This window comes from Gallinula chloropus (assembly GCF_964237585.1).
Source record: "Gallinula chloropus genome assembly, chromosome: 3".
Taxonomy (NCBI): Eukaryota; Metazoa; Chordata; class Aves; order Gruiformes; family Rallidae; genus Gallinula; species Gallinula chloropus.
Genome location: NC_140087.1, coordinates 42755657 through 42776047, shown reverse-complemented (window position 1 = coordinate 42776047; position 20391 = coordinate 42755657). Strand labels below are relative to the sequence as shown.

The following is a 20391-nucleotide window of genomic DNA, read 5'->3' as shown; positions in this document are numbered from 1 at the left end:
GGTGTTATTTAACTTAGTATTATAAATAGTTAAGTTAGTGTCTTTTTAATTACATGTGAAGATAAATTGAGGACCTGTTTACAGGAGATGACAGTGTGGTAGCTACTGCTAGTAGAGTGGCATAGGAAGTTCCAGCTCTTTAAAGGACTGTGGGACTTGTTCCTGGGAAGTATTTTTTTTATTATTATTAGTGCAGTGAAAGGACTATGCTGTTATTCTTAGATGTAATTGTTTCAGTAGGTGAAATAAAAATGTGTATAATAGAAGTAGCAAAAGAAAAGTTGCATCATTTCTGCATGTTCAGTAATATATGGAAGAATGTATATGTGCAAATTAAATTACATTACTGAACTACAGGGAAAATGAATTATAAAGACACAATCTTGAGTTTGTTTAGTTTCATAAAGAGAAAGTACCAGATGTGTGAGCTGGTCAGAGGGGGAGGGGTTTTTTTACAGTACCATATATAATAGCGTAGTAGTGCATATGATGTGGATTTCATGTTATTCTGAAAAAATAGATTTCAAAACACTGTAATAATTCTCTTTGTTCACAGGGACTCCTATTAACAAACGCCCTGTATTAGGATACAGAAATTTGAATCTCTTCAAACTATTCAGACTTGTACACAAGCTTGGAGGATTTGATAATGTGAGTATTAGTATGAGGGGTATTTCAGAGCTGTGAAATGAGGGTATGATGTTTGGTTTTGTTGAAGTAGTGATAAAGAAGAGTCTGATGCAGGAGCTTCAGACATATGAAAATGGTGTACTACAGCTATGTAAGACACTCTGCAGCTTTGAAAAACAAGCTTTAACAGGAAACAGAAACTAATTATATTCTGTGTTTAACTATTGCTGCTTAAAATCAGTGAGCATGTGTGGTTTTCTAATATTTCAAGAAATGTTTGTCTGATAATAAAGTTGTTAGCTCAGAAAGTGAAAAGAGTTACTGCTCAATAAAATCCCAAAGACAAGTAATCTAGTTTAAGGTTTGATGTGAGGCCCTTAAATTCCTGTCTATTCTGAGCATTATGTAGAAGAATGTGCTGACCAGGATTAGTGGGATAGTCCTGGAGTAGTAACTGAAGCATATGGAATTCATGGCCAAGCAGATTCTGTTACGGCTTTGGATGGCTTCCCATAAATTTTGCCTGTGTGCTGAGGAGGTGTGTTTGTGCAGTGACACCTTTCTGATGTACGAGAGAGGATCTTGTACTTGTGTATTGCAGTACATCTGCTTTACCTTCACAGATGGTTAGAAATGAGCTTATCACACTGTCACAAAACTTTGTCACCAAAGGCCATATTAAGGACGTAATGAAAGACCAGTAGCCACGGTAGCTGGTGCAGTACTGCTAGGGCTGAGTATAGTTAATGCTTTGAATGCATTTTTTCTTTCTAATTTAATTAAAATTCTAGCTCTGATAGTCAAGAATGACTTAAAATTATAAAATAAAAATGATGTACTCATTTTTCTGATGCTTAATTTTCCTTTGTTTTATTACCACCTGGAGAGGAATGCCTGCTGTGGCTTACTGAAACACAGAAATGCGTATTTGTTTAAAGCAGTTACATTAGACTACAGTTTGCATTACAGTGAAATACTGGGGGGGGGGGGATAGATAGTAATTTTGTAGATCAGAGGAAATTAATTCTTTTCCAAAGTTAATTCCAAACCCATGACTTCATTTTCTTTAACAGATTGAAAGTGGAGCAGTGTGGAAGCAGGTTTATCAGGATCTTGGAATCCCTGTATTGAATTCAGCTGCAGGATATAATGTTAAATGTGCATACAAAAAGTAAGTAAAAAAACCCCCAAACTATGAAGTTTCTTCTAAAATAGCATTAGAAAGTACTGAAGTCATCGTGTAGTAGTGGTAATATAGATTAAGTCTGTAACTTTTTGGTTATAATACACTTTTTTAGGCTGTAAACATACTGTTCATGTTTTAGCTTCTGCTAGGTAGCCTGTTCTTTCTTGAAACAAACTTGCTTATCGCAAGCAATTTTTTTCTTTTAGATATCTCTATGGTTTTGAAGAGTATTGTACATCAGCTAACATTGAATTTCAAATGGCACTGCCAGAGAAAGTGACGAGCAAACCTTGTAAAGACTGTGAAAAAGAAAAAGAATTGAAGATGCGTGAAGAACCAGAGCAGGATGTAAAAGAAATAAAAGTGGATAAGGAGGAGCGCAAGCAGGAGGAAGTAGCAATAGTACAAGAAGAAGAAAAAAAGTTAGCTGAGAATGATAATGAAAGTAAAGAAAATGATAAGCCCTCTCTCCTGGTAAAATATTTTAATGTTCACGTTATATCCTGTTTGTAAAGTCAGGCGGTGTATTGATAACCATGAATACATGTTGAGATTGAAATCTCCATAATAGATTTAAAAGGAAACAAAAACATGGTGTAAACAGAATTCAGAACAACACATTTGAGCCACGTTTATTTCTAGGTGCCTGTTTTAGGGACTCACAGTGTCAAAATGTCTGACTTGTTAGGAAGCAGCTGCGATGTTCCGCTTCTTTGGGGGCCTCCAAGGTCAAATGGAGACTAATTAGTGTGCAGCTTTATCTCAGTCTGGGCAGTGCATGCTCACAACTCACTACAGTGCTGATACTTTTCTTTTGCGTTTAGCCATGCTTTATTAGGCCCTCATAAATCTTGCTTGTGAAGCTCTACAAAGACCTGGGCCATATGATGTACACAGTGATCTAATGTGTGTGTCCCTTCCACTGTGTTACATGTTTATACCTCTTCAAAATCCAATGTTGACTCAGTGGTTCTAGCAAAGGAAGTCCAAGGCATAAGCCAAAGTGCTGCGTAGTGCAGGCTTAGCAGTTTGCTTGGGAAGCAGTGTAGCACCTCAAGTCAGCGTGCAACACAGCTGTAGTGCTTGTGACATGTGACAGCCTGGTCTGTCTGCTGGTACCAACTCGGGGATGAATACCACCTGGGCTGGTGCTGATACTGCTGCGTACTAAATGACAGAATACCCCATGAAGTGTTCATCTTGGGGATTGCTTTCTAGTTCAGGTCTAAGCGCTGTGTGCTTGTATTATTGTGATGAAATTAGCTAGGACACTGGCTACAGGTTTCAAGTTTATATCAGGCTTGAGATTTTCAGAAGAAAAAACAGTGGAGGTGCTGTAATTTTAGAACACCCCAGACTCTAGATTTTTTTTTTTCGCCCCTCATATAACTTCAGTGTGCTCTGTCTGCCTTTTCTTTTGTATCTTTATTTCACATTGTAAATTAACTGAAGGTTGTATTATCCTAGGGAAACAAAAAAAATTTGCCAGATTCTGCATGTTCTCAACCTGATCAAGAAAAGGACTTAAGTGTAATCAAAACTGAAGACGAAACCAAACCAGAAGATAAAGAAGAGGAGAAGATTAAAGAAATGGAAAATCCTACTGTAAATGCAGATGCTGAAGAAAAAGAAAAATCAGGGTAAGTTACTCTGTTTGTAATGACCTAAGGCATCTGATCTGTACTCATTAAATTTTATTCTTCTAATTTGAACTTCAGATCAGACATCCCTGTTGTGAATTAGACTTGTATTTTCCGGAGACCTCTGTGTTCTTAAATTTGCCGTGGTTAATGCTGTTGAAGTTAGTGGATGTAATTTGAAAAAGAAAGAAAGAAAGAAAGAAAAGAGCAGCTTAAGTTTTTACAGGGTCCAGGCCAAAATTTAATCTGAGCAAGCGAACAAACACATAAAGTATAGGTGACTTTTTTGATTTAAGACAAAAAATTGCAGTGATTGCCAGTAGTATTTGTCCATTTCAGCTTTTACCGTTGGACAATGGTGCCTTAATGGGTAACACCAAAATGGAAGTACCTTGCATAGCTCAGTAACAGTTTTGTCATTGAATCGGCATGGCACTGACAGGAGTCTCTTGTGCAGTACTTCAGACAAGAGTTTTGGAAGTAAGATTGAAGTAATAGTGATGCTCAAGGCTGTGTAAGTAATGGATATGTGCAGTTGATCTCTCATTTCCTTTATGGAATGGGCAGGTTTTCCTGTTTCAGTGAAAAAAATAAAAATCAAGCCTTTCTAGGCAGCTGCACAAAAAAATGAAGTTTACAACAGCATATAGTCTTCTCTAACACCAAGTGTGTTAACAAGTTATATTCTTGTAATTAGGACCCTCAGACAGTAAAATTTCACCTGGTAAGAACATAAAAGTGGCCATCACAGGTCAGGTCAAAGGTCTCTCTTAATACAGTATCTTGTCTTCAACAAAAACCAGTAACAGATGCTTAAGGGAGAAGCTATTACAAGAGGGAAAGCAGCTAATGACACCTCCTTAGACTTTCATAGCAATCTGTATATTGGGGATGGGTTTTTTTTTGTACTTAACACCAGCTGTTGCCTGACCCGTAATTCCCTTGTTCATTCCAGCAATCTTCACTATTTAGTAGATCAGCTGTTTTAATCTTCTGTCTAAATATCATTAACTCTTAATTTTCTAAGTATTGTTAACTCTTAATGCTTTTTCTGGTCTATTAAGGGTTGTAACAGAAGGACATAGTTCAGTATATTGATTTTTTATTAATTCGTAACAGTTCTTTTTGTTTTATTAAGGGCATTAATTTCCATATAACAAATTCTGGAAGGATCTTTCTGTAAAAAGTTTTTGTCTTCCTAAATGTTTTCAGTGTGATTTACTTTGGCAATTTCTGTAACTCAGAAATGCACAATAAGGAAAAGTTGAGTTTAACTGAACTTGGTTAGAAGAGCCTTTTCTCTGTGAATTTGATTTTATTTGTACCCTGTATCAGTTTTTCTCTTTTAAAAGATAAATTGCTGGAATTGCTACATTTGCTGTTTTAAAGGTAAACTAGTTGAGTTGTACTGTAACAGGTTTGCAATGCTACTTTCAAAATATATAACAAGATGAAAAGCTTTGCAGGGGTTAGAGAATAGCAGTTTTTAAAGATTCCTAAAGTGTGTATTTATATGTGTGTACATTTGTGATACTAGTTTGTATTTATGTACTTGGAAAGTAGAGTAGCATAGTGCTTACATTTGCCTTATCCTTTATTGGGGTTTTGATTTTTTAAAATTTTTATTTTGTTTGTTGGGGTTTTTTTATCCTAATTCATGTCCATCTGAGTTATTTATGACGTTAAAAAGCGTTACGAGTTTTCTTAATTCTTTCTTTATGGAAACAACAAAAAACTGTAGAAAATGCCATTTTCTCTTAGCTTTCCCCAATTAATATTACTGTAATTGAGTTCTTTTCTCTCTGCTTCTCTTCACTCATCCATTAAACAATCTTCTAACAAGTATTTTGCTGTTGTGATCTATGAAAGATTGTAACGAGTTGCTTAGAATAGGAAGCTCTAGCTCTAAAACTAGATGTAGGTGGTGATATGATCATTACTAGGGATATCTTTGGAGGAATAACTTGGAGAAATGAAACGTGTAGCAGTCAATAGTCTGTAAACATTTATAAGCAGTAGTGCTGTTAGTGTGGTTTTCTTTCTTCAAAGATGGATAGGAAGTACAAAATGCATTTCTCTCAGCTTTGAAGAGTTTTTAAAAATGCCACTGTCATCCTACATGTTAAACGATGTTTTCAGTGTTTATACCATCAAGGGGTTTTGTGAGCCTGGTATGCTGGTGGGGATGTTGTACTAGAGGTTGTACTCTTCTGTCCCCAACCTTACGGATTAGAAGTGGCAAAGGTTATACAGAGGGGAAAAATGCTGTGGTTCAAGTTCTTTCTTGAACTGAAATAATAAATGAAAACCACATTTTTGTAGGTGGAAACCAATCATGCAGAAAATACCCGAAATGTCATCAGGACAGATCACTGTGGTCGGAATCTTTGTTGGTGTATTTAAAATGAATTCCTGAAACCTTTTTTGAGTTATGGACAATATATCTTTGGTGGTCCTAAGCAAATAGCCAAACAAATCTAATATAAGGCAATTTTGTAGAGTTTGCTTTTTGAATTTATGTCTGAAGGACTTTGAGCATCTTCATGTAGCTTATTTGTGGGTACACACAATGAAATAAGAGGACAGAAAAACTTCAGCATTTCTTTTGCTGAAGGTCTGTTGGGTGGACTGGATCTAATTCCCAGCTTCCAGACTTCAGGAAGCATTACTGGAAGCAAGGGTTGTTTGTTTTCTCTGTTTGTTTTTATTTCTCTTTGCAAGCCCATGTCTCAACTCTTTGAGGTTGTTACCTCCTGAATCCTCTGGTCACTTCTGCATATGATGAAGAGGAAGAAAGGCTGAATGTGGTTCTCTTCCTTTCTTCCCCAGAGTGCCTGTTCCTTCCTTACCCGTGTGTCTGTGAACGCTGAGAATAAAGATTCAAAGGCAGCTTATTCCTTACTCTACACATGCTTTTCTTGAGTTTGTGTGGCTAGTGGAAGGTGCTTGCACTAAATATGGTTTTGTGCAACTTCTAGTGATAAAAATCTTGTCAAAAAAGGCCAGTAGTGTTGTTTTCTCATGGGCCTGTCACAGAGGTCTTTTTACAAAAACAGCTTTGTACACCCATCCTTCTCCCTAATGTACAAAAAACCCTCATTCTTAGATGATGAATAAACAACAAAGTTTAAAAGTTTGAAGTTACTGCTAACTTCAGGTTGGGAAAGTAATGGTCTTGAAATGTAGCTTTGCATAGTTGGTGCAGTTTTCCTTTGTAGCATGTAACGTTAACTGTAACAGCTATTCAGACTGGAGTCAAAGCTAACAAATTGAGAACCAGGGGGGTTTTCCAGACAATGAACAATGTGGACAATTGAATATGTTCCCAAGAGACTGGGGCCAGGAGCCTGGCAGAGTTTTTAAAAGATGTGAGGTTGTTTGGGCTTTAATATAAGCTAATAAAATAAAAAGCAAGTCTTTAAAAATGTCATAGTAGATACAGTTTGTGAACTGAAGTGTTAGGTCAATTGCTAATTAACCAGTATTAGTAAGAATTTTTTCCCCTGGTGATTAATTTAACTCCAGGGCTTTTTGTTTGGTTTGTTGGGTTTAGGGGTTTTTGTTTGTTCTGTTGACACTTTGCTCTGTAAATAAATCATCTGGGACAGACCACTGTCAATAACTTTATACTGAACTTACAGGTTAAGTGCTCGGAATCCAGATGATAATTTTTTCCAACAAAAATTTGCATCAGGCTTGTATATTGGTAAGACTTAGATTTCTGCAATGACCAGGCAAGATTCTTGGAAGCAATCTCAGTTACAGTAGAGAAAGATTGCAAGTAGCTTTTTTCTTGTGTTTTAAGTCTTTTGGCTGAGGTGTTGCCTTAACACTAACATCAGGAGGGGTTGCATCTCTGGATCCTTAACTTACCTTTTCTTACCAGGCTGCCACTTTCAGTACTCACAGGTAGTTTTTAGGTGTTCTTATAAAACTTACTGGATGTAGGGGTTTTACTACTTCTTGAAAACTGCCTGCTTTTCTATTTCCTCCAAGGAATGCGTGAAAGGAATACTTCAGCAAACCAAACCACTTTCTGGTTGTCTCGTGCTGCCAGTTTAGGTCTTCATGGCATGGTTTTCTGGGAATTGATACTGTCATATTTTGACAGTATCAAAAGGAGAAAATGCTAAACTGCTTTGGCTAGTAGTCTTGCATGGAGTTAAACCATTCATCCCCGTGCAAGGGAAAAATCTTAATCTTAAAGCTGTTACATACATTGTTACATGCAGTGATAGCATTTCCTCTCCTATAAGCTGTGGGAGGGAGCTAGGAGTAATAAAAGCAGTAGTTGAAAACTAGGTTACGATGGGCATTGTTACACATGAAGGGTTTTAGTAGGTTTTATTACCCTTGTGGGATAGGGTGACTACCTGCTGTGCCTGTGCTGGTGATGACTTCTATTTGTACAAGAGTTAAATTTTCTGGAAACACTTGATGGGGATTTTCTGAACGCAATTTACAATGGGATTATGTAATAGTCAGAAGCTCCCTTTCACATACAGGAGACAGCAGATTGTTAGAGGCAATGTTTTCTTCAATTCTTTATCTGTTAAAATGACATATCAAAGCTTTATGGCAGTGAATCTAAAATAGTAGCAGGAAGGTTATAATGTTTTAAAGTGAAGGATATTTGATACAGAAACCATATCTTCTCGCTTCTGGATTAGTGCGAAGAACTATACATTGAGATAGCTTTCTCCAGGCTGATTTAGGTTTATATGGAATTGATTAGCTTGGCAGAAGGGAAAGAAGTGCGTTGTGTTCATTGCACAGTTGGTGTGAACATCTGCTCTGAATCTTGGACATTTTTAAGAAGCATACTTCAGTAGTTTCATTTACAGGAACATATTTCTATGCTCTTATTTGTGATGTGTCTTCTATTTCTGTATTCCAGCTGCCTTTATATTGGGAAGGAAAGTTTTGTATAGTCATGTTTTCAGAAACAGTCTAATTGTTTGGGTATTTTTCTTAATATAGAATACGTACCAATAGATATTCATAAGAATTCCTTTTGATACGTCAGTAAGCTGCTAATGACACAGCAATAAAGTGTGCAGTGGCAGGATAAATGTACCAGTCCTATGTATGCATTGCATTGAATGGGTGGGAGGTGTCTTTTTGATGTGGAAAAATTGGTTGTCATCACATTTTACACAGCTTATGGTCACTGCGGGCGTTATTAACCATAGTAGCTGTCACTGAGACTTATGTGTGTGAGGGAGCCCTTAAACATTCATCAGATCCTAGATGTTTTCAAGCCGAGTGTGAACCAGCGCCATAAAACTGAAAAGCACTGTACTCCTCAGCCAGATTTCTGAACCATCCATTATCCTGTTGAAGAATGTTTCAAAATACCTAGCAATCCCACAAACTTGGCTGAATGGTTAAAAGTGGTAACAAGAAGTCCCTTCGTTTGTCTTCTCTGTAGCAGCAGAGGAAAACACTGGTTACAGAGTACATGATCACGTCATTGTAGTGTATTGTACAGCTCTCAGGTGTGTCTTTCCCTCAGAGTGATGGACTATAACTGTGCGTTTACTCAGGGTTTCTGTGTGTGTAGACAGAAGACTTCAGAGCTTTTCTTTTAATGTTTTCTTTGCAACTTTGGAGGGAAGAGAAATGCCAGTTAATTTTTTGAGCTTTGTTATTTGATTAAAGTTGAGAGAGACTCTAATGTTGTGGTGTAAGTACAGGTCTTAATGGCCTCTCTGGCTTAAAACTCAAGGGGATCTTAATACAGTTGTGATTTGAGAAAATCAGAGTATGAAGGAGGCTCAGTGTCTTCCAGCTTTGTATTGTGTGAAGTAGAGGTTAAATAATGCTCTAGGATGAGAAAAGGGGAAAAAGGAGGGAAACAAAAATAGAAGCTAATTGCTAAACTTGAAGTGTCAATTACACTGGAGTTTATTTCTGCTAGTGGTTCAATTAACTGTAATGACTTAATTGAACCAATAATTGAAATAATCTTGCTTCCCCAATTTTTAGAATAACCGGGGGGAGGGTGGGGATAAGTCTTGAATTTGCTGTATCGCCTGTTGTGTGTGCCAGCACGGTGTGTCGGGGGAAGTGTATTGGGTTAGGATTGCTGCAAAATGGGGATCCTAAGAGACAGATCTAGTGCTCCAAATCACACTCTGTCTCATAGGTGGGTTTAGTGCCAGAGACTGTGGGCTGAGAGATCTGCATCATATTGCTGTTCCTTTAGTGGTGTAATAGCATGTGCTGTTTTACCTATTAACAACATGTATTGTTGGTATGCTTACCCTGGTTACGGGCTTGGTGGTGTTAAATCTTGGTATTGGCAGAGAGTTACCTGCCACGTGTGTGTTTTTGAACACTTGCAGTAGCCTTTTAACAATTTCACAATGTGCTTTGGAACTAATGATATGCAATATTTGTGTAATCTAAATGGTTTAATGGTTTTACTTTATTAGCAAATATTTTTGCATTTTAATTCATTAATTTCCTGCTTCTGAAGGTTTATATTCCCATTCCATGGAAGGTGGAGTGAGGGTATTCTTTAGTCTGCAGCTGTAATTGGAAATGCTTTTGAGTCCTCCTTATAAGCTTTCTGGTGTTGCTTGGTTTCTGGAACACAGTTATATTTGTATTGCCATGTCTCTTGACAGTGTGCATGCACATCTGCTGCTGCTTTGTTTCATCAGTTGCTGCTTGGGTTGTTCACATTGTTACAGCTTTGTGGCAAATATTGCTTTGGACTGGTTTTAAGTTGACAATTACTGTCTGCTGCCAAGAGGCTTGTTTGTTTCTTCCCCGCCCTCCCTGCCTCCCCCCTCCCCCTTTTTATTATTTTTTTTTCCTTCCCTCTCCAAATAGGATTTTGACTAAACAGCATTAAAAGAAATACAGTGTTCTCAAGCATATATATCTGGACAAATGAGATGATGACTGTGCATGCTGGATGGCAACAAACACAATTATCTCTTACAAACCTCTGTTTCATGGCAGTTATGCTGCTTCTTCATCTGCACTGCCGGGTTTGAGCTTCATATGGCCTTGTAATATCTTTTTTGTGATATCTTTTCTTCCTTGCAACCATTGGAGTATGTTTTGAGTTTGTTCTTTTCTGTTCCAGGAGCTATAAGAGTACACCATTTTTTCAGCTCCAAAATGATGAATGGTGTTTGGTTTCCTAAAACCTCCAGTTTATGATCGCTAACCAAATCACTCCTTAGAATGCTTTTTAATTGCAGCCATCTCTGCTTCCATCATGCTTTTGCTTCCTGACATTCCCTCCACCTATGTACAGTCTGTTCTTCACATCTACTAGACCATCCAGGTTACTCAACTTCACAATGAGGGTTTCTTCATACAGTCTTCCAGAGAAGTTCTGGTACAGTCATGGAGTCTTTGTAGAATATCTGTTGGGACACCAAGAAAACCATAGGGTAATTGAGGTGAGAGAGACTCCAAACTTGTGCGGCTTCTGAAGAGCCACTGGCACGGCACCATAATTGCCAGTCTGGAAAATGCTGAATCTCCCTCGTAGACGTGCTTATCTCTGCAGACAGCACTCAAGGATTGTGCCACTAGATCTTGGCTGGGGGGTGTGGGGGAGAATTCTGGCAAAATTAGGTTTGTTACAACTTTGAAAAGTCTTGTTAGTAACGGGGAATCACAAGCTCATCTTGTTCTTGGAGCAGTGGTGGTTATGCTCCGAACACCAAGCTATCTTTAGCTTTTATATGATAATAACTGTTATCCTGAAATTAGCTAGAATTTTTTGATTCAGTGTAGCAGAGGGTATAATTTAACAGCATTTAAATTGCTGGTTGGTGGAATTCTGTTCAGGAACTTTTCGTCTGAGTCTTTGGTGACCTTTATTTGTGATTTCTTTGGGAAGTGGATTTTGCCATATGATGTGTACTGGACATGAAGTGAGCTTTCAAAGCTCATTCGTTTGTGTTGCTTTTTAACTCTGCTGGTTTTAACTTCACTAGCCAAGTAGCCCACTGAAAGTACATTGAAAATCTTGGCCTTCCAGAACAAAGCTGTCTGGTCTTTGCCATGTGTACCTGAATAGATGCACCTTGCATGATTTGATTTAGTTAATACACCAACAGAGATATTTATTTTTAGCATTTGTCTTGTGGTGTATGCGCATCCGCATATATGGATTTATATATCTGTGTGTGTATATGTGGCAACACTAATTTCTCAAATAATTTCATTAAATCGGTGTGGTTACACTAAAGTTGAGTGTAGTTTGTCTGAATTTTCTTTTGCCAGCTAGTTAGGTAATAATACTGTAGTTTTACTTCTACAAAGAAACCTTTGAATAATTAAAATGCTATTTGGTCCTTTCTTGGAGGGAGAGTAGCTTGGCTTATCTGAGGATTCTCTGATGAAGATTTCATGAAAATACTTAGATAAGTAATAGTGACTTCGGTGTTTGTGAAGTTAACTTAAACATTGGTGTGAATCAGACTTGTATCAGCATTTTTCTTTCCCAATCCATAATACTGGGAAATAATAAATTGTTAGTCATCTGTGGTTATTGTGAATTTACTAAGCAGCCCTTAGCGGTTCTGTATTGCAGAGAGTGTGGGATTAGAATGAGTGAGGGCAAATAGCATTGTGTTGTAAAGCTATTTAAAAGATATTTTTCCCCATTAATTTTTGTAATGTATTCTACCTCTCTGAGCTAGTTGGGGATAATTTTTAGTGTATCCCATATATGCCGTGGGCTGAGGCTAGCAAGATTTGTGGGTTCTTAGTGCTCCTGAAAATGAGTTCAAATGTATTCGAAAACAGCTTACTTTCGAAAACAGTGAACACCTGCTTGTGTATTTATATAATAATTAAATACCAGTTCAGCTTATATTTAGAAGACTTTTAGCATAATTGGCAAGGAGTGACAGGGTCATAAATTAGCACAGGTTGCTTGATTTGCTAAATAATCTTGCATAATTTTTTTTATCCCCCGAAAGTCTGGTTTTGGATGCGGTCACCTCAAGGTGTTGAGATAGAGATTATTTATTATAGTAAAGCAAGGATCTTTTGGGGAAGCAAATTTCAAGAAGCACTTGTGAAACTTGTTTGTTGAAAAATGGAAATGGAATTTAGGAAACTTTCTCTGTATTGAGAAGGATGAGTTTGAACTGTGAAAAAAGCAATATTTAATCAAAGGGGACTGCATGAAAGAAACATATACAGATGAGTTTGAACAACTTCTGCTCATACAGATTTTGATGGATTTTTTTTATTATTTTTTATTTTTCTTTTAGTCAAGTCATTTTTTTGCACCTTACAGTCACTGGATTTTGTGTGTATTGCTATATCCTATTTTGGTGATATTACTCAGCCATAGTGCAATTTCACGTATTTGGAGCCTGCTGTTTCCCAGTCTCTAATGCATCCACAATATTTATCAATATATGTGGTTTGGAACTGAAAAGCTTATGAAGTATCTCATATTAACTCTACAATTTTTTAAACCTTTCAAGAGATGACACGAATAAGGAAGAAGATGAAGATGAAGAAGAAGCAGAGGAGGAGGAAGAGGAGGAGGAGGAGGAAGAAGACAACAATAACAATGAGGAAGAAGAGTTTGAATGCTATCCACCAGGCATGAAAGTCCAAGTGCGGTATGGAAGAGGGAAAAATCAAAAAATGTATGAAGCTAGTATTAAAGATTCTGACATCGAAGGTGGAGAAGTCCTTTACTTGGTGCACTACTGTGGATGGAACGTGAGGTAACTTGAGTTTTAGTTAGTGATTACTTCTTGAATTACTTCTAAAATACACTCGTGTATTTTAAAAACTAAATTAATAGACGCCTGAAGTCCTAAACTTTCAGTATTGGTGTTCTGTGAAGGTCATTGTACTGTATGAAACTATTAGGATTTTAACACTAAATAGATGCAGTACTTTAGTTACTTTAAAAATCATCTTTAAATGACTTGTTCAAAGAAGTCTTCCTTCGTTCCCCATCTTATTTTTAGATCTCTCCCTGCAAAAGGTGACAGCTCGCTCTTTCACAAATTCCTCCTTTGGCTCTCTTAAGCCAATTTTATCTCATACAATATTTGAATAGTGCTCTTAGCTGAGTCTGTATACACACTCTTCTCAGTGAAGCAGTGAGTACACTGGCAGTATGATATTTAACAAGAGAAGTACAAGGTTCTTAGTGATAAATCACTGCACAGCAAATACATGCAATTGCATTTCATTCAGATCTGATTTCCACCCCTCCTTCCCCCTTGGCAGCCTCAAGCTTCCAAATGAGATTCTTCTTAGCCTAGTGGATTCTTAGGCTTTTCTTAAAATATGCAGGAGTATGTGCTTTTTATTTTCTTTAATATAGCATTAATAAAAATAAGTTGAAGTGTTAATACTTTCTGCTATTTCAGAACATTTTTTTTCCCATTACAACTAAAGCAACTTTGAAAACAGTAGAGAAAATTAAAGCTTCTGAGTGGCTCTTAAGCCAATTACCAACTCTCCTGCTTTTTTCCTCAGTTTCAGCCTATCTGTTCATGGTCCTTAGCTATCATCTTTTAAACTTTACTGTATTTATAGATCTGTTAAAAACAAACAAAGAAACCGAGTCTGAGGCAAATCTGCTGTGCTTTTTATTTATCTTTCCTCTTCTGGAAAATTGAGGCTCTTGTGACCTTCTTCTGTCATCTGGACTTTGATTACCATCCTACCTCTGACCAAGAGGGCAGGACAAATCTTATTTTTTCAGTGCTAGCAAGATCTGCTAGCAAAGGTCACAATTACAGAAGCATGATGCTTCTCTTTCTCCCATGAATACACCTCTTCCTATCTAGGCCTGGTGATTTCCAGGACCACTTAAGCCACTGCTGAGGAGAAGCACCTTGATACTGTCGGTTTTCATACCAATCTTCTGTAAAATTTTGATCTACTTATGTACTGATCTACAGAATATGATCTTTCACATAAACTGTCTTCAGGCAACATTTGCAAGCATGGTTAGCTATGAAATCAGGATGTTTGGGGGCAGATGCAACCTGCTCAGGGTGGAATTTGGAATGCGACTAGCGTTTTGGTCGTAACTGGGGAGGACTTGCCTCAGGAGGATGAGTTGCTGAAACTTGCATCCTACTTGCTGAGGATTACTGTGTACCATTCAAAAAGGTGTCTGGCTTTTAAACTCTTCTTGTGGAATTCGTGTGGAAACATAGGAGCTGTTTTCTCTTTTTGAGTAAATACTATGCTATCATACATGTTATGAGGTGAGATGATCATCAGTGTTTTATTTGAGCAGTACCACTTTAAATCTGCTGAGAAGCCAAAAATGAGCCTTCATCATGGTGATCCCAGAACCCTGGTTATTAAAGGAGCAATCAAGATTCTGGGGGGTTATTTTTTTGGGGGGAGGGGGGGGTTGGGTTTTTTTGTTGTTTTTTTTTAAAGCAATTTTAAACAAATACGTGGATTGGTATCAGAGGCATTATTTCTGTGAGTAGGATATATTTAATCAGAAAAGCATTTTTAGTATACTTGCAGTCATTTGAGAGGTGAGGGGAGTTGTTTGATGTCTCTGGCAGCAGGACTTGTAGTTTTACCTGGGATTTCAAAAGAGCCCTCTAAAAGGATCTGGGAGAGTAGGGTTTTTCATTGAAAAATACATTGGTCATAGAGATTTAGCTATGGGACTGTGCATGGACTCTGCTAAATGTGGATAATTTATTCAATTAAATTAGTCTAAATTTTTGGATTTGACAGTATGAGTCGGTAAACCTGAGCTTAAGGCAGCATCCTTGATACTTAGTATTGTGAAGATGATACTTGTTTGATTTAAGAACTTGATTTGGCTTTTAGTCAGTCGCAACCTAGAAAAATAACCCCTATACTTGAATAGGTGTCAATTCCCTCCTCTTATTCATTGTAACTACAGTCCTTACATTTAGTGTTTAGTACAAGTACTCTAGGTTAGTGTTACAAGTCTTGTAACACTAGGTCAGGGGAAGTACTGAATTAGAATTTTCTAACTGTCCAGGATTTGTTTAATTCTGCCATTCCCCTTAAAGTCAACTTCCCTGTTTCCCCTTTTGGTCAGTAAGCTGTTTAATGGCCTGTACTTCAAACACAGAAGTCTGAGCAGAAATCCTAAATAGCCACTTACATTTCTTATCATGAGGTAACTTCAGTTACTTCAGGGACTCAGAACAAGTGTGTGTGTGTGGGGGGGGGGGTTTGTAATTGGAATGGAATTTGGTAAACTTAGTATTCAGCTTTGTTATTGTTTTTTTAAATTCTTTGGAACCAGTGACTAACCACTGTGGATTTTTTTTTAATAGAAAATACAGAAATGGAATATAGCTTAACAGTGTTGTGTACAATATACAGTGTTGTACAGCTGCCGTACTTTATGATAAAGGATCTTGTTAGCACCTGAGATTCAGGTGATAAGTGTTTCTGATGAAGAATTGTAGAGTTCAGTAGAGTGTGATGTGTAATGAAAGGGAATGGTAAAAATCTCTACCCTCTTAGAGAAAACTGCTTACATTATCACGTGTTAACCAGAAAAAGCTTATGAGAGAAACTCTATTTCTTCTATCAGGCCAGTCATGTTCTGAATTATATATGCTTTATGGGGAACTTAAACTTCCCTGGGGCCTATAGTGCCAGCTCCTTCTGTCATAGTTTTAATTTTCATCTGCCAGTGCAAAGAAAAGTTAAGTGTGTGTTTTGAGGTGAATTTCTTCTGGAGTCTGTTCCCAGTAATCGAAGACAGAGGGTGTACATTAAAAAATAAGTTCAGGTTGTTTTAACTCTGTGTGTCGTATGGTACAATACCACAAGATGTTATCCTTGAATATTTCAAGTGTTTCAAACAAAGACTTACTATTTTCAATGTTTCTTTCTGCCCTTCAGAAATCTGAAAGTGCCATTTTCTGTATCGGTTTGTTGAAGTGTTAACAATATACAAATTTTGTGTATTAGCAGTGAACCCCTGAAGTGAAAGGAACATGTGTAGCCACACTTCAGGTTCTTGAAAGTAGTGTGTCTCGTGGGGGGGGGGGGGGGTGGTTATTAAAAAATATATAAAACTAAAAAAATCAGACTCCTCATGTAACACTCCAGTATTTAGTTATAAGATTAAATTTCCACCTTTCTTCAATCACAAAGACAACATTTGACTCTTCATTGTTAACAGACAGTATATGAGAACTTTTCAGTGATTTTGCCAAGGCATGTGAGTTCCTTGAGGTCACTTGTCTTCCTGAGAAAGCAGCACCTTTGCTAGTATAAATCTAGAGGCTCGAAAAGTAGGCTTTCTTCTTGACTTCCCCTCTAGTGTTTTCTGTGGAAGATCAACTATACAATCTTGAGAATATGCTGTGGTTTATTTTACTGTGCAGTAAGTATATGTGGATGTAATAGAATCAGCATATACTCTTATGCAAAATGCCAATTTTTTTTCTGCTGTTTCCTTCTTCCTTTTTTCTTTACTTCCTGTTCAACCCTACCCTTTGGCAGGCACTCATTTTAACCAGCAAGGCAGGAAAGCTTCTTTGCTTTCTTGGCTCCTCTTTGTCTTCGTTTTTGTAAGGCAAATGGGACATTTCTTCTGAAGGCATTCCAGGTGTTGATAGGAAACCGTATTTAAAGGTGGAGGGAAATCTTTTACAGTTCCTCCTTTTGGTACTCAAGTCTGTGCAGACTCTTAGGAGCACCTCCCCATCCTCTCCCCACCCACTTTAGGGAGTTTAGGTAAGCAAATGTGGAAGGCAGGACTGCAGCAAAAGAACCCAGGTCTTCTGGAAGCATGTACTACTTACAAGGAGAGCTAAAGAAGTTGTTTGATAATGATTTTGGTTTTCTTTTGTTTTGTGAACATGCTGTCTAAAGCAAGATTAGTGATGAAGTAAGTTTTTTTTCCTATTTTAATAAGGTGCAGTTCTGTAGAGAAAGGCTCTGGTCTGAGTCACACACACACCATGCAGATGCAGCTTGGCATCTGGTGCACTGTACAGCCTTCAGGGGCTTCTTTGTGCAGAAGAGGAGTATGTAATTTAGGGTCTGGTAGTCAGCTGTGGCTCAGGATGTGTCCCTTTGGGAGAATCTGTCTCAGCTGTGCCATTCAAAGGGGTGAAGTGTGAACACCTGAGTCTCCTTGCAGGATCTAACTGCTGTTCTGGGTGCAGTCCGGAGTAGAGCAGTATGTGCTCTGTCCAGGATCTGTGGCTGTCACATATAGGTTTTCAGTTTGTCCTCCTTGAGATATGGGGAGTTGTGACCACTGCTTCTAATTCTTAACACTTAAGACCCTGTAGGGTTTACAGATACTCTTTTAAGGTTCCACATTTGCTCTGTCCTGTGCTTCAGTATGCCCCTTAGTCTGTCAGCTGTCACCCTGACAGGCACTTAGAGTTACCTTGCATCACAGACTGTATGTGCAGTGCACAGACTTTAGATAGGGAAAAGATTGTGTTCTTATTGGAAGGGCATAGAATGAGTGAATATAAATTCTGTATTACAGCAACATGGTGGAGGCAGAAGGGACACTGTCAGAACAATTACTTTCCAGCATGTGTTTGTCCAGCCCCAGTGCTGTTTTTCTTCATGCATTTAGACCTAATGAAATATTCTTTCATTTCTGTGGGTTGAAAAGTCCATTTGGAAGTCTACTTAGCAGTATTCCTTCTGGAAAACATATCTTTGACTTGAAGAATGGTTACTTCAAATAGGGTTTCTCAGAGTCTCACAGAATATGGGATTTTTCCATACTGGAAAGTACTCTGCAGAGTTGTATTTTGGTTTTGGAGAGAAATCTGAGCCTGTTCACCCTATGTGTCACCTGGTAACAGTACAATTACTGCTGTGTTGGCAATGGTATAAGTAACGTTGGGATGTTGTAGCCTGTGTGGCCTGCTGATAGATTTTGTGATGATTTTTTTTTTTTGTCGTATGGAGGGGAAGAAAAAACAACTCAAAATTGTTTTGGAAAACTATTTACCAGAGGCTATTTACTGCTACTTCGTTTTTCATTGTATCATGTGAAATGTAAGTTAATAGGATAGAGTATTTAGCTTCTAGAATCCCTTGTGTAGATCTTAACAGAGTATACCAGAAAGCAAGTTGGAAACTTGCATATTTTCTCTAAACCTTTTCAATTTGCCAGTATTGTAGATATAACGGACAGTAGTTGTGAAGAAGCTGAATTAGGACTGTATCAGCTATTATATACGGGAAAATGGTGGTCAAGTAAGCCCACTAGAAAGCCAGCACAGACATGAGTGCTTTGCACTCAGAGTCACAGAATGGCAGGGGTTGGAAGGGACCTCTGGAGATCATGTAGTCCAGGCTCCCTGCTAGAGCAGGATCACCTAGAGCAGGTTGCACAGGACAGTGTCCTGGTGGGTTTTGACCGTCTCCGGAGGAGACTCCACAGCCTCTCCAGACAGCTTGATCCAGTGCACTGCCACCCTCACACTCAGCTCCATCTTTTACTCATTCTCTGGGGGTGTGATGCTTTTTGTTTAGTGGGGGTTCTTGGGTTGGGGGGGGTGTTTGGTTTGTTTTGTAGCTTGTGGTTGTGTTTTGTTTTGTTGGTCTTTTAATAAATTGGTTTCTTCCCCTCTGTTTTCATGTTTAGCTTAGGGGAGGCAGAATTTTGTGCAGTTGTACGTTGGGGCAAAAGTTAATACATACTCATTTTTAACTGACCTATTTCTTACTCAGAGGGTTCTGGAATTCATGGTTGAAGTAGGACAACAGATTATACTTAGACGGAGAAAAAAAAAAGTTGTTTAAATCTATTCTTGTGGTTCTTCAGAAATGTATAGTGAAACTAGAAAGTGCAGTACCACAGTTACAGTGTATTCTTACTAAGAACATACTTCTCTAGTTTTCTATTTACTATGTCCAGCTTTCGATAATAAGACACCTGTTGTTAATATGTTGGTGCTATTTAGTATGGTTTTTGTTTAGTATCATTCTGATATAAAATAGAAGACTTTGAGCTGAAAAGTGTTTAGTGATAAGTTACTGACTCAAAAGGTAGTGACTCCTAAGTGTTAGTCATTCCAAATACCACTTCGCTGACACTCTGGCTCAGAAAAGTTTATTTTTGTTAACTGGTCACATTTTATGTAGCTGTAAGAATTTATTTTAATGTCAAGGTTTTACAGTTTATATACAACTGTATGCAAACAGTTGTATTTGTATAGATCTTGAAGATCCACACAGAATTATCCTTCTTGTAGTTTGTTTTACCTGTATATATGGACTCCCCGCTCTTCAGGGAGGACGGGAAAAATACCAGCTTTCACTCACCAGTGTTAGAAAACTTTGTCCTGTATGTCCCAGCATATGAAGAATTGAACCTTAGCTGAAACTCCAGATACTGAAAAGGACACCAATGACTACTTTATTTACATTCCAATTCAGTTTTTATATGGCTAATACTTTTATTTTTCCTCCATTGATATTATCTCTTAAGATTTTGTGGTTATCTGGTTTTAACCATAAACGTGTACCCTTTTTTGTGCTTCTAGGTATGATGAATGGATAAAAGCAGACAAGATAGTGAGACCAGCTGATAAAAATGTCCCAAAAATTAAGCATCGAAAGAAAATAAAGGTAAGTTCTCTCCCTTTTTATCCCTTGCTCCCCCCAAATATAGTTTAGTATATTAAGGACACCCTGTTGTAACCTTTTGAATGGCCTCCAAATGCTTAACAGTAAAAGCGACTTCCTGTCCTTTTAGAAACTAGAACCTTTTTCATCAAGGTTTTGTTATTCCACTTTGGGGTGAGTAGGACAAGCTTCTCTTTCCTACTTCCCTTTATTTTTTGTGGAACTTACGTATACACTTATCCCAAATAAATGGGAAGGATCAATTTTTATCAGTGGTGGGAACCAGGTCTGGGGCATGAAATTAGGGAGCTCCATCTGCTAATTCTGAAGAGCAAACCTACGCCTAGTCCATGTATA

The 20391-nt window shown here is 37.8% G+C and overlaps 1 protein-coding gene across 3 annotated transcripts in view; it reads left to right on the top strand.

The window, feature by feature from the left end:
• The window catches only part of ARID4B (AT-rich interaction domain 4B), an 89313-nt gene that overhangs the window by 56475 nt on the left and 12447 nt on the right, over window positions 1–20391 (top strand). For 2 of the 3 annotated variants that reach the window (XM_084261884.1, XM_084261882.1), the window contains exons 13-18: window positions 557–651; window positions 1704–1801; window positions 2023–2290; window positions 3284–3456; window positions 12927–13175; window positions 19953–20037. In XM_084261884.1, the coding sequence (XP_084118010.1) occupies window positions 557–651; window positions 1704–1801; window positions 2023–2290; window positions 3284–3456; window positions 12927–13175; window positions 19953–20037 (968 nt within the window). The remainder of the gene's footprint in view (window positions 1–556; window positions 652–1703; window positions 1802–2022; window positions 2291–3283; window positions 3457–12926; window positions 13176–19952; window positions 20038–20391) is intronic. The other variant, XM_084261883.1, reaches the window with a different exon arrangement.